Source organism: Pseudophryne corroboree, chromosome 3 (assembly GCF_028390025.1).
Source record: "Pseudophryne corroboree isolate aPseCor3 chromosome 3, aPseCor3.hap2, whole genome shotgun sequence".
Lineage (NCBI taxonomy): Eukaryota > Metazoa > Chordata > Amphibia > Anura > Myobatrachidae > Pseudophryne > Pseudophryne corroboree.
In genome coordinates this window covers 296,242,464-296,255,632 of record NC_086446.1, presented here as the reverse complement: position 1 = coordinate 296,255,632, position 13,169 = coordinate 296,242,464, and the positions used below count along the sequence as shown (strand labels likewise).

Below are 13,169 nucleotides of genomic sequence, written 5' to 3'. Positions count from 1 at the left end.
CTCACTATGTGTGTGTGGCAGGGTATCCCCACTCAATTGTTGAGGTTCAGAAGCAGAAATTTGCAGAGTACTAGGTCCTGCCTCAACATCCGCAGAGGCGGATTCTAACAAGCGCCTTTGCCACTCTAAGCGTTGTTTCTGCAATGCCATCTGCTGCTCTGCAATGCGGTCTAGCTCTGCTGCGATTTGCTCACGAGAAGCCATGTTTGTGATGTGTGTATGCCGAGGTGTGTGCGCTTATATACCTACGTGCGAATCGTTAATTCACACAGGTGTACACTATTAATCTGGTGAATGATTGCACTGCTTATTTAAGGGCCGAGTTTGCACGCTGTGAGTGTAGGTAGTTTGGAGTTTCATTTGTTTGTTGGCTTGTGCGTGAAGGTGCTAGTGGAATTTGCAGAGTGAGTAATTGTCAAGCATACCTTTGTCCTTTCGTTTGCGTTAGGAATATAGACAGTGTTGCATTTTTTATGCAATTTTTCGTTTGTGAGTATTGTGGAAATGTTATTGTTAATTTTTGGAAGTCAAAGTGTTTTATTAATGTTTTTTTGTTAAATTATTTAATCCCATATATATTTGGCAAGTCCATTTGTGATAAAAAACCTGTGCTTATTATTTGTGACTATCATTTGTGTTCTCTTGTAGGTGCTTGTTTTTGGGTGATATAACCCTTTGATATTTCTTTCGATTGGTGTGCTAGGGAACACCAAGTTTTCATTTCTTTTTGAGCAGGTAAGTGTCCTTGGCCTGTATTGGTGGCTGTTTGTTTTAATGGTCTGTATGTTATTTGTGACTATCATTTGTGTTCTCTTGTAGGTGCTTGTTTTTGGGTGATATAACCCTTTGATATTTCTTTCGATTGGTGTGCTAGGGAACACCAAGTTTTCATTTCTTTTTGAGCAGGTAAGTGTCCTTGGCCTGTATTGGTGGCTGTTTGTTTTAATGGTCTGTATGTTATTTGTGACTATCATTTGTGTTCTCTTGTAGGTGCTTGTTTTTGGGTGATATAACCCTTTGATATTTCTTTCGATTGGTGTGCTAGGGAACACCAAGTTTTCATTTCTTTTTGAGCAGGTAAGTGTCCTTGGCCTGTATTGGTGGCTGTTTGTTTTAATGGTCTGTATGTTATTTGTGACTATCATTTGTGTTCTCTTGTAGGTGCTTGTTTTTGGGTGATATAACCCTTTGATATTTCTTTCGATTGGTGTGCTAGGGAACACCAAGTTTTCATTTCTTTTTGAGCAGGTAAGTGTCCTTGGCCTGTATTGGTGGCTGTTTGTTTTAATGGTCTGTATGTTATTTGTGACTATCATTTGTGTTCTCTTGTAGGTGCTTGTTTTTGGGTGATATAACCCTTTGATATTTCTTTCGATTGGTGTGCTAGGGAACACCAAGTTTTCATTTCTTTTTGTGCAGGTAAGTGTCCTTGGCCTGTGTTGGTGCCTGTTTGTGTTTTTTAAAATTGTTGAGCTTATGTTTTTTTTCCTTTTGGCTAAACCAAATTTTTTTTTACCAGGATTGATCTGCAAAGTAGTGTTTGTCTTTCCTGGTCTAGCTACTAAATGCCTATTTTTTTTGGTTTGTGGTTTTTTATTGGTGTTTGTGAAGTTTTTTATGCAGAGAAATGTACCCAAAAAAAATTTTTGGGAATTGTAAAAATAACATATGTATTTTTAATTAAATTTGTTCTTTATTTTTTATTTGCAAAATTGTTTTACATTTTGGACATGAATTCAACACAGAAAAAATGTACGCTCCTGCAGTAAGTTGACACCACATTTGTCAAAGCATTTTATTGTAGTATATTTGACAAACTTTAGTTTTGTATTCTTCATCTTTGTTTTTTTTTTTTTTTAAAGTGTGTGATGTCAATATATATTGCAGCAGAAGCCCTACCTCCCCAACCCACGCCAGCACTCCCACCCCAACCGCAAGCCCCACAACCACAGCCGGCTCCTCATCAACCAAGGCAACGGAGGCGTGCTAGGCCACCAATTTTCAGAACCCGTGTCCTACTTTTTGGGATGCCAGATGATGTGGTGGTGCGTAGATACCGGCTGCCACCACATCTAATCCTAGACACTCTCTCCATAATAGAGAGTGATCTGGAGTCTGAAATTCGGTATCCTACAGCAATACCACCATTGACACAATTCCTTGCAGTGTTACATTTTTTGGCTACAGCCTCATATCAGCATGTTGTGGGAGACCTGGTTGGCATGTCGCAGGGCCAGTTCAGTAAGGTCCTGCGGCGTGTCTGCCAGGCTTTCCTAAAGCGGGTGAAGCAGTTCATTGATATGCCTTTGGATGTTGGTGCCCTAGATGTGGTGAAGCGGCAATTTGCGGAAGGTGGTAGTCGCTTCCCACATGTTATTGGGGTTGTGGATGGCACACATGTTGCTATTCAGCCACCAAGACATAATGAAGAAATTTTTAGAAACAGGAAACTGTTTCATTCTCTGAATGTAATGGTTGTTTGTGGGCCATCCCTCCAGATCCTTTCCCTGAATGCAAAGTTTACTGGAAGTTCCCATGATGCATATGTCATTAGACAATCAGGGATATGGCAGAGATTAAGATCAAGTCAACGAGCAGACATGTGGTTATTGGGTGAGTTTTTGCTTTAATTTTTGAAACAAACAAAAATAACTTGACAAATATACTATTTTGAAATATTGGATTATCTACCAACAGGAGACCGTGGATATCCTTGCACCCCCTGGCTCATGACTCCTTACCGTAATCCCAGGCCAGGACCACAGATGGCATTTAACTCCGCGCTTACTGCCACTAGGCAGCTGGTGGAGCGCACAATTGGTGTCCTTAAAGGGCGGTTTCGTGTGCTCCACCGCACTGGTGGCGACATCATGTATTCGCCGGAGATGGCAAGTAAAATAGTGGTCCTGTGCGCAATACTACATAATATCGCGGTAAGGAGTAGTGTAGAGCTTCCTCAGGCAGAGGAATTGCCTGATGAGGAGCCAGGGGTTGGTCCACGCTTCGGTGGGGGGAGTGTGACACGGAGGGGGAGCCAAGTGAGGGCAAGAATTGTTGCAGAATATTTCAGGTATAGTGTTTTTATATTTTATATTTGCAGAAATAATACAACACAGTATGCTTATGTTTTTTAAACCATGATTGCATTTTGTATGATCTTGTAAAGTGATTGGGTAAGGCTTTTGTTGTGTTGGAATGGGTAATTGATTTTTTTAACAAAAACCAAAAACACGTTAAGCTTACAATGTTTATTTAGAAATTTAAATACTGTAATGTTAATAAATAGTGTCCTTATTTATTTTATATCCTCAAATCCTGATTATGTAACCAAACACACAAACAAATGATACTCAATGTTTCACACTTTGTGACTGTCCAGCTGAATGATCACACGAACTGTGGTGAGTACACAGATATGTATAGTAATTTTATCTAAAGTCTGTGTCTCTGTGTGTTGTTTTCTTAAATTTGTGTTCTAAACATTTTCGCTTCTGCTAATGCGAATTTCCGCTCGTGCCAAATAACACTCTGCTCTTCACAGCATTGCAAAGATCAATAAAGTTATTAGAAATGACAACATAGATTTTTGACCAATCACATGCTAACAGACACTATAAATATATGCCCAAATAAGGAAAACGCCATTGCCATGATGCGTGCAGCACCGTTCACCAGGCGGGAGCTCCGCGTGCTGGTTGCGGTGATGGACCGCCGCGTAGGCCGCGTTGGGCGCTTCATCCCCAATCGGGTGAAGCGCGAGGCCTACGCGGAGGTCCGCCGCCTGCTGCGGACTCGCGTCCGCAGCAGGCGGACAATCATCCAGCTAGAAAGGAGGTGGAGTGATCTCCGTAGGAGGACTCCAGATTTGTTGGCGGAGATCCGCCAGCAAATTCGGGCTCTGCATACACGAAGTAAGTTACCTTACATAATGTTTTGGGTCAAAATTGTGCTAATGGGTGATTTACCAAGTTTAGGGCTTCCGGAATTTATGGTTCAATTGTTCAATACAATGTGCACTGCAGGGGAAGCATATGTAACATGTGCAGAGAGAGTAATTTTTGGGTGTGGTATGTTAAATCTGCATATAAATTTGCATTGTTAAAATAAAGCAGCATGTATTTACCCTGCCCATAATTACACAAACCAACAAAATCTAACTCTCTCTGCACATGTTATATCTGCCACCCCTGCAGTGCACATGCTTTTGGCCAATTGCAAACGAAAATCCTGCTGTAATCCCCTTGGAATTTCAATCATTTTACAGTAAATGGTAGGCTAATTGCAACCTGCTGTGTCCTTTTTTGGAAATTATGACACTGTGTGTGGTTAGGGAAAACAGTACTGACTGTAGCAAAGTAACACCAAACAAGTGCATGTTTCAAACAAATAAGAAGCAGGCAGGAAAAAGAACCAAAAAACTTGATCAGTGCTGGCTATATAATAAGGTTCCTGGAATAGTAATCTGGTGATGTTGCCTAGACCAATCACTATGACTCAATTGACTAGATGAAGGAATGAGCTTCAAAGTAAAAATTTGGACTCATTTTGTTTGCTGTGGCCAACATGAAGAGGATCTTAACATGTTTGCTTTGCTATTACAAAAAAAAAGCATTTAACATTGAACAGAACATTGAGAAAAGAAATTGATTACTATGTAATTTCTCATGTTTACAAAATTTGTACACAATTATCATTCTAGGACAACAACAACGGCAAAACTCACCACCCCCTTCCCCTTCCCACTCCCCCTCACCTTCACACTCCCCCTCCCCTTCTCACTCCCCCTCCCCTTCTCACTCCCCCTCCCCTTCACAGTCCCCCTCAGCTTCCCAGTCCCCCTCAGCTTCCCAGTCCCCCTCAGCTTCCCAGTCCACCTCATCTTCCCAGTCCACCTCAGCTTCCCAGGCCCCATCAGCTTCCTTGGCCCACTCCACTTTCCATTCCCCTTCTCACCACACCTCTCCATCTCTTTCTGGGACCCCTTCTCCTCCTTCCCATACCCCTTCTCCTTCTAATTCTACATCCCAATCTGAACCCCCCACACCCTCTATTGCCTTAACTTTCTCTCCGCCCCCCTCGCCCTCTCAATCAGACCCCCCCTCTGAAATTGGCAACCAAATCCAGCCTCCTTCCCCCATCCAGCCTCCTGCCCCAATCCCTCCTCCTTCCCCAATCCCTCCTCCTTCCCCAATCCCTCCTCCTTCCCCAATCCCTCCTCCTTCCCCCATCCAGCCACCTTCCCCCATCCAGCCAACATCCCCACCCAGTGAATGGGCAGAGGAAGCCCCTGCAGACCGGTCCGGGAGTCTTGAGGTTGCCGTGGAAAGTAAGTTTTGTTTTATAATGAAAAAAATGATTACCCACTTACACTTACAATGTCAAAACATGCAGTGTTGTACTGTTTGAATTCTTGGACCCTGGACAAATATTTGAAAATTTCATCATGGTGTACATGTTGCCTTTACATATTTGTGAGTGTCATTATATGTACAGTGTGTATGTGTGCAATGTTTTGTGTGTCCACTCTAGGTTGACACTCATTAGGTAGCCAGGGTTGCCAGGAGAACAGGGTTTATATGTGTTAGTTTTTCTGGTAAACAGTTATACCTGAGTGGAGTTTAGTATGTTGTTTGCCTTTTACACTTGGGCCTGTGTAGTCTGAATATTTACACTTACAAATCACATGCTTCACTTTGTTATGCAGCCTAATGACACACTGTTTTTTTGTGTGAAAGTTACATTCTCAAAATTACTAATTGTTCTAGTCAAACCTGTTTGCACTTATTTAGTAAGGGCAGCTTTCAGGGAGTGTGGGAATGCTATGATATGTTGGCCTTCTGAAGATGTGGATATGCAGTGTGATGATGCAGGACCAACCCCCTAAAAATAAAATACAAATAAAACAACAAATGGGAATGAATGCCAACATGGTGTAACATTGACGAAGATGGTAGTTATCTTTAACATGGGATGTCGGACATAGCAACCAATAAGATTATACTTTAAAAATTGGGATCCACTTCTACAATATAATAATCATATTTTTGCTTGATTGCTATGGGCAACGTTCCATCTTAAATATAACTCACATAGTAGTAAATTTAACACATGGTCTGGAACACTTTAAAATCTGATAAAAAGGCTGAGCAGGCTTGTGTGTTCTGCTAATGATTGTACCATAAAACAGCCAGGATGTAGTAACTTTGCCATTAAAGCAGGCCTGTCCAAACTGCGGCACTCCAACTGTTGAGAAACTACACATCCCAGCATGCCCTGACACAGCTTTGCCATTCCCTGACCACAAAACTGTGTAAAGGCATGCTGGTATATGTAGTTTCACAACAGCTGGAGTCCAGCAGTTTGGACATGCCAGCATTTAAGTGTGCTTTGCGCCTTGCTTGGATAATAAGTAATGTAATTAAGTTATTAATGTTTGTGTTGCATCTTAATTTCAGATGTTGCAGTTGGAGATCCAACAAGTTTATCCGGGATTCTTTACACCATGTGCCTACACCTGCAAGGAATCATGAATTGTGTTGACCAATTGCAAAAATTTGCTTGATTTTTATTATTTGTTTAAAAAAAAAAAAAATTATTATTAACCAAAAAAAAAATAAAAAGTTGATTACAGTTAACCGGGTGTTGTGTTTATTAATGCAAAAAAGGATCAGCAGATTGGCAGGCAGAATTTGTTTGCAAAAAACATTACACACATCTAACGTTACATTTTAAAAAAAAAAAACAGGAGATTATTGTGTTAAGAAACATGTAAAAACCTTCATTCACAAACAACACCTTTTAAAAAAAAAAAAAAGTGAAAAAAAAAAAAAAACTATTTTACACTTTTACATGTTGATGGGCAATTATGGCAACAAAGTGTTAATCTGGTTTTTTTTTCAGACTTAATTGTTTAGGAACATTATCAATCATTACACTAATTGGGTTCGTAATTGAAAAGGGCTTGTGGACTTTAAAAGGAAAGGTGTAATTTCACTTAATAGCCAAAAAAAACATTTTTGTGCGTTTTACCTTAAAAGTGTGCACTTTTACGGTAAAATGTGTAAATCTACTCAAACTTAGTATTTTTACGATTAAGTATGTGTTATTGCGATGGTTTCGCAATGCTGCGATAGTTTCGCATTACTGCGATGTCATTTGGCGTACGCCCACTTTGTGTAATACTGCGTGCGAATTTGCAAAAATACGTTGAGGGCGGAGGTTCGCAAATTTACTACATTAACGCAACTTTGCGAATATGTTGTGCGACCGAAAAACTTAGCGATCAACTCGGAATGAGGGCCATGGGCACTGCAGGGGAGGCAGATATAACATGTGCAGAGAGAGTTAGATTTGGGTGGGGTGTGTTCTATCTGCAATCTAATTTGCAGTGTAAAAATAAAGCAGCCAGTATTTACCCTGCACAGAAATAAAATAACCCACCCAAATCTAACTCTTTCTGCACATGTTATATCTGCCTCCCCTGCAGTGCACATGGTTTTGCCCAATTGCTATCAAAAATCCTGCTGCTATCAACTTGGAATTACCCCCATGGTTGTTACTGCCACAGACAACATTTACCCATCCATCTTTATAGGTTAGTTCTTTCTCTTTGAATACAGAGTTGGTGCTCCTTTGTCTTTCTCTTGTCACATAGTAAAGTGCACAGTGAATGATGCAATGCAGAATTAGTTTTTTCTGCCTATTAGTGGATGCTAATGGACTCATTGCTTCCCGATGGCCCTGAACTGAACTCAGAATTACCCCCCATGTGCACTGCAGGGCAAATACTAGCTGCTTTATTTTTACACTGCAATTTAGATTTAATTTTGAACACAACCCCCCAAAATCTAAAGGGCCCCATACACTACAACGATTTTGCACGATTTCATGCGATTTCGATTTTTCGGGCTGATATATCTTATGAAAAGTGTCAAATCGTATATGTTTTACATCCAATCTGATCTGATGCATGGTCCTGTGAGCATCGGATCGAAGCCCCTGGGTCGTTGGTGCTGCCGTAATGATATATCGGAATTGGATGGAATCGGATGGAAAAAGTGTGTTTTTTGTGCATGTGATATATCGCATGCGATGTATCACAGGGAAGTTCATCCCATCAGATATATCTTATGGTACAGTTGTATGCCATACGATATATTACATGCAATTCATAGCAGTTTCATCAATTGCATGTGATATATCATATGCAAAAATAGCACAAAAGTATCAAATCGTATGGAATCACTCCTGGGAAGGTCCCGGGAGTGTTCAAGGGAGATCGCATCCAACTTCAGCCTCAGACATATCGTTGTAGTGTATGGGGCCCTTAACTCTCTCTGCACATGTTACAACTGCCCCACCTGCAATGCAACATGGTTTTGCCCATTAGAGGAAGATTTTGCTTTTGCGATCAACCTTGGATTAGGCCCATAGGGGGTCATTCACCGGGATGCTAATTTTGCATTCAGATAGTTGCCACCTCCAGCGGGAGTGTAAATTCGCCATGCAAGTGTGTGATCCTATGTGTACGCCGAGCTGCTAAAATCCACTGTGTGCAGTCTCTGCGCAACCCAGGACTTAATCCTCCAGTGCGCTGAGAACAGGCTGATCGGGGCCAGAGCTGACGTCAGACACCCTCCCTGAAAATGCTTGGACACGCCTGCATTTTTCCGGACACTCCCTGAAAATGGTCAGTTACCACCCACAAACAGCTTCCTTCTGTCGAGCACCTTGTGAGTGCCCGTGCGAACGGATTTTTCGCACCTTCCCGTCAATGACCGGCGATGCCCGTTGTTGGTGGCCGAGGCACGTGTGCATTGCGGTGCATACGCATGCGCAGTTAGGACCTGATCGCCCGCTGTGCAAAAACAGCAGCAATCAGATCTGAATGACCCCCATAGTACGGTACATTAAAGCAGCTTCTATATATTAGGTATATTCTTAAATATAACAACACAAATACAATGTGACAGCTAACTTTGTGCATTGTGGAACTATATATCATCTATAAAATGCACACAAAAAAAAACCCATTGCTGTTAAGAAAAGCAATCCCAGGTCATGGACGGGATATCTTCAGAGTACGGTTTTAAATATAGGAAAAAACTGAGACTTAGTTACTGCTGCTTGTGAGGAATCTAACGCAAGAACTATGTAACCTCCAAGTGATATTGTGCATTATTCAGAACCTGTGAATATTAAAGTAAAACAATAGAAGACAGCAGAGAAATACTTAAAATGTATTTCTTGTTTAGAAGCCATTCCTAGTAGAGCACACAGAGGTTATTTGTACCTCTCATACAAAGCAGAATGAGGACTCTCACGCATATATACAACAAAATGCACTTAAAGGAGATGACATCTTCTCCTCAGATAGTTAGGGCAATGCGTCTAAGAATTACATTGCCCTCCTCTCATTTGCATCCAACAATCACTGATTATGTCAACCGTGATTCATTAAAGTTGCATAAATAAATAACTGGGACTACAAGGTCTAAAGTGCTGTCGGATTGTTAGAGTGCTGTACTTATGTTTGCCGAGGGGATATGTGGCATATTTTGTTAGATCACATGTTTCAGGGGGCCCTCAAACTATCTACAATGATATGTTTTGCTGTGATACCATATGCCGCCCATTAAATTGTACCTGTTGCAATAAATGATCATTTTCAGATTTAACACTTTTATTTGTAGAAAAAGCTAAATATATATTTGCTACAGAAACACTATATTCCAGTATTGGACATTATTTAGTCCCTATTACCTCATTTGACTCATGTAAATGTCTGCCTAGCCCTAATGGCTCTACTATAGAAATGAGCTAGGAGGAAGATTAATCAGCATTCTAGCAGTGTAAAATATAAATTATCCTTGTTATTGTGGAATAAAGCTGCACACAGCCACACTCACTCATATGGGCTCATGGGCAAGTTTTATTGAACTGATACCTAAGAGCTCTGCATAATGGATATCATGACAGCAAATCTGATTTGCTGCCATTGCCAGGATGTCTGTCATTAGCTCTTTGGGACAGGGCCGTCTTTTTGTATGGGCTCAATGGGCTCTTTCCCAAGGGCCCCGGGAGTATAAAGGCCCTAGGCTAATAGCTGAGGGTCCCCTCTTTCCAGGGTTACCGGATTTTTGGAAATCGGCCCTGGGGAACTGGAGATATCAGACCTGAAAGCAGTTGTCCCCATCCAAGCCTGTTAATTGCTCTTCCCAGCCAGATATCTCAGGTTTTGTCTGACTTAGAGTTTTTCTGACGCTGGGATGCTCCCATTTTGGTGAACACTGGCAGCTTGTCTCTACTATGCCCAGAACCAGAGATATCAGCTTTCAAGCAGCTGGTCCCTGCTCCAGCTCCACACACCTAATATGCAGTTTTAGATTTTCGTTGGTGGATTGCTCTGGCTCCTGAACTCTGATCCCCAAGTCCCCAGAACCTTCTGAAAGGTGTGACTCTCTAGTTTTTTTATACCATTCAAAGCTAAGAAATAATATTTTCAGGAACTTGAGATATCTGCAGTCAAGCAATCTGCCCTCCCACCAGAAAATTATAAATATTAAGCCCACTCCACTATCCACCCCTCCCCTACGAATTGAACACCCCCTACCACCCTGGAAGTCATGTACCAGAGCTTCTTCATTCAGTCCAATGCCTCCTTCTACAGTTTGGCCCCATATGTGCAGTAAAGGAGTAATTAGCAGAAATTACTGCTTCAGGTCCTATATGCTGAACGGAAGTTAGAACACCCTCTACCGCCCGCGGGACATCGAAGCTGCCACTGATAGAACCCCCCACCCCTACCGCTGGAGGATGGGTAGGGGGCCCAGTGCATTGCTGTGCCCAGGGGCCTACACTGCTGTTAAGATGGACCTGCTTTGGGGTGGGGTAGGCTTAATGAGTACAGGTAGTCAAACAGCCCTCTGCCTCACCCCCAAGTAAATGCTTAAGAAACACATCAGGTAGCCTCCACGCAGCACCATTAAGCCACCAGCTTACACGGGAATGTCCCTGTAAAGCCTGTGACTAATATGCCTGTGTGGAATTTTAACATGTTGAAATGATTCAAGCAACAGTTTAGCCAACCCAGTGCTCTTATTGAAACTTGGTTGACATGTCTGAGAGTTTGGTTTGGGTTGGAAAGGTGTGTGTGGGCGGAGCTGGTACAGAGGGAGTGTGGAGGAAGCGAGGAGACTTAATCCAGGTCCTACTCATAGAACTTGGAAACTAATGGGGCAGTATGTACTGCTGGTAGTGGACTTGTGAAGAGTCACTGGTGTTCTAGCAGTGGCTGGTCTGAAGGTGAGAACAGTATACAGAGTAATTAACTTTATTAGACAGGAACGGTAGTTGACTTGACCATCCCAGAGATACTGTCGATTGAGTATATGATCAGACAGAGTCTGTAGAGCAATGTGTTAGTACTGGAATCAGAATAATAACCGGACTGGAGACAAATAGATGAACTGACTGGAGCCAGAATGGTGACCAGACTGGAACCAGAGTAGTAACTGGACTGGAACTAGAATGTTGACCGGGCTAGAACCAGAATGGTGACTGGACTGGAACTAGAATGGTGACCAGACTGAACCAGTATGATGACCTGAAACCAGAGTAGTAACTGAACTGGAACTAGAATGATGACTGGACTGGAAGCGGAAGGGTGACGGGACTGGTACTGGATTGGAGTCCGGACTGGAACCTGGTAGATGGTATTAGGATATAATCTCTGTAGAACCACACTGGAACTGGAGTGTTGTGGGAGAGCAGAGATTATTAGAACCAGACTGGACTTGGTTTGAGCGGACTGGAACCATATTATGGAGCTCAGCAATTAGCTGTATATTCAGGAGTAGTGACGCTGTACTGGTGATTTGGGCTAGAGATTAAGTCCCCTTTATAGCACTAAGTATATGCTTATTGGATGCTGCGATCAGCTGGTCTTAGAGCAGCATTCGGATTGGCTGTGGAGATCCAGCTGGCCAAATCCAACAGGGCTGCACCCATTTCAGGATTTAGGACAGAATTTTGGCATGGGCCCAAACACCAGGGAGATAAGGAAACACAGAGAGAGCAGAGCACTTCTAGAGAGCCTGGATAGGATTTAGTGCCAGGGCCACCCTCAGGACTACTGTCCCGAGCCCAGACCTGGGAGACCTGAGTGGCAGTGGTGTGCATTTTACACTGAGCCAGATGACAGCCAAGGAGACTGAATCAGCGCCGGTGGCATTTAAAAGGTGGTGCTAGCCGCAAGCCAGAGTTCACAGACCTCCAACTACTGTGATTGCTAAATTCCCTTATTAGTAGCAGAGATCATCACATGCCAAGGACACCTGCAAAATCATCCCTGCCTCCACATGTCCCGCAATCTTCCAGGACTTGCGTCCAAAGGTGCAACTGTAAGCTCCTACAGTTGGGGCTTGTTAAAAAAAGAATAAAACAAGTGCACTTTTAATAGTGTACGTATGTCTTATTAAAGTTATGTGTAATGTATATAATCTGTATCCATCTATACCAAAAAAGTAATAATGTTTATATACATTACAACTTTAATAAGACATACACTATTAAAATTGCTCTTGTCATTTTTTTATTTTTTATTATCTTATTACTTCACGAGAGCAGCTACTTACCACAAGATTAATAATATTTCTATAGATGGAGGTTGTTGACGTAACTTGGTGAATAGTATCATAAGCACTGGAGGATCATAGGCTGGCAGGGACCAGTGGGGCTAACTTTCTCTCAAATGTTCGCTTAGAGGGGACAGAAGGGATTTACTGTCCACAAACAAATATTTGTTTATGGAGTGCTAGTTTACATGCTTGGTGCAAAAGGTACATAAGGCATGGATCCATCTTGTATCAGCGATACTTTTTTCACCTGCCTGACTGTGAGGGACCTGGAGGAGATCCTGGAGGTAAGATGCCCCTCATGTGGATCTGACTTTTAAAAAAAAATAATTGTTAGATCTGTCTTTTTCAATGTTGTTTTATGTGGTTGGGAATTTTTCAATGCTGACTTATGTGGATATGGCTCTTTCAATGTTGATTTATGTGGATATGGCCTTTTCAGTGTTTTTTATGTGGATATGGCTTTTGAGATCCAGCGTATACGCATATGGCGTGTGTGTGTGTGTGCGTGTGTGTGTGTGTGTGTGTGTGTGT

At 42.1% G+C, this 13,169-nt stretch overlaps 1 protein-coding gene across 1 annotated transcript; it reads left to right on the top strand.

Moving 5' to 3' along the window:
- Positions 1-652: 652 nt before the first annotated feature.
- Positions 653-4,912, top strand: LOC135055361 (putative nuclease HARBI1). The gene is made up of 7 exons (XM_063959330.1): positions 653-1,248; positions 1,333-1,419; positions 1,746-1,765; positions 1,863-2,613; positions 2,698-3,070; positions 3,380-3,401; positions 4,700-4,912. The coding sequence occupies exons 3-6, from the start codon at positions 1,751-1,753 to the stop codon at positions 3,381-3,383; spliced, it is 1,143 nt and encodes a 380-aa protein (XP_063815400.1). The 5' UTR covers positions 653-1,248; positions 1,333-1,419; positions 1,746-1,750; the 3' UTR covers positions 3,384-3,401; positions 4,700-4,912.
- Positions 4,913-13,169: the final 8,257 nt, after the last annotated feature.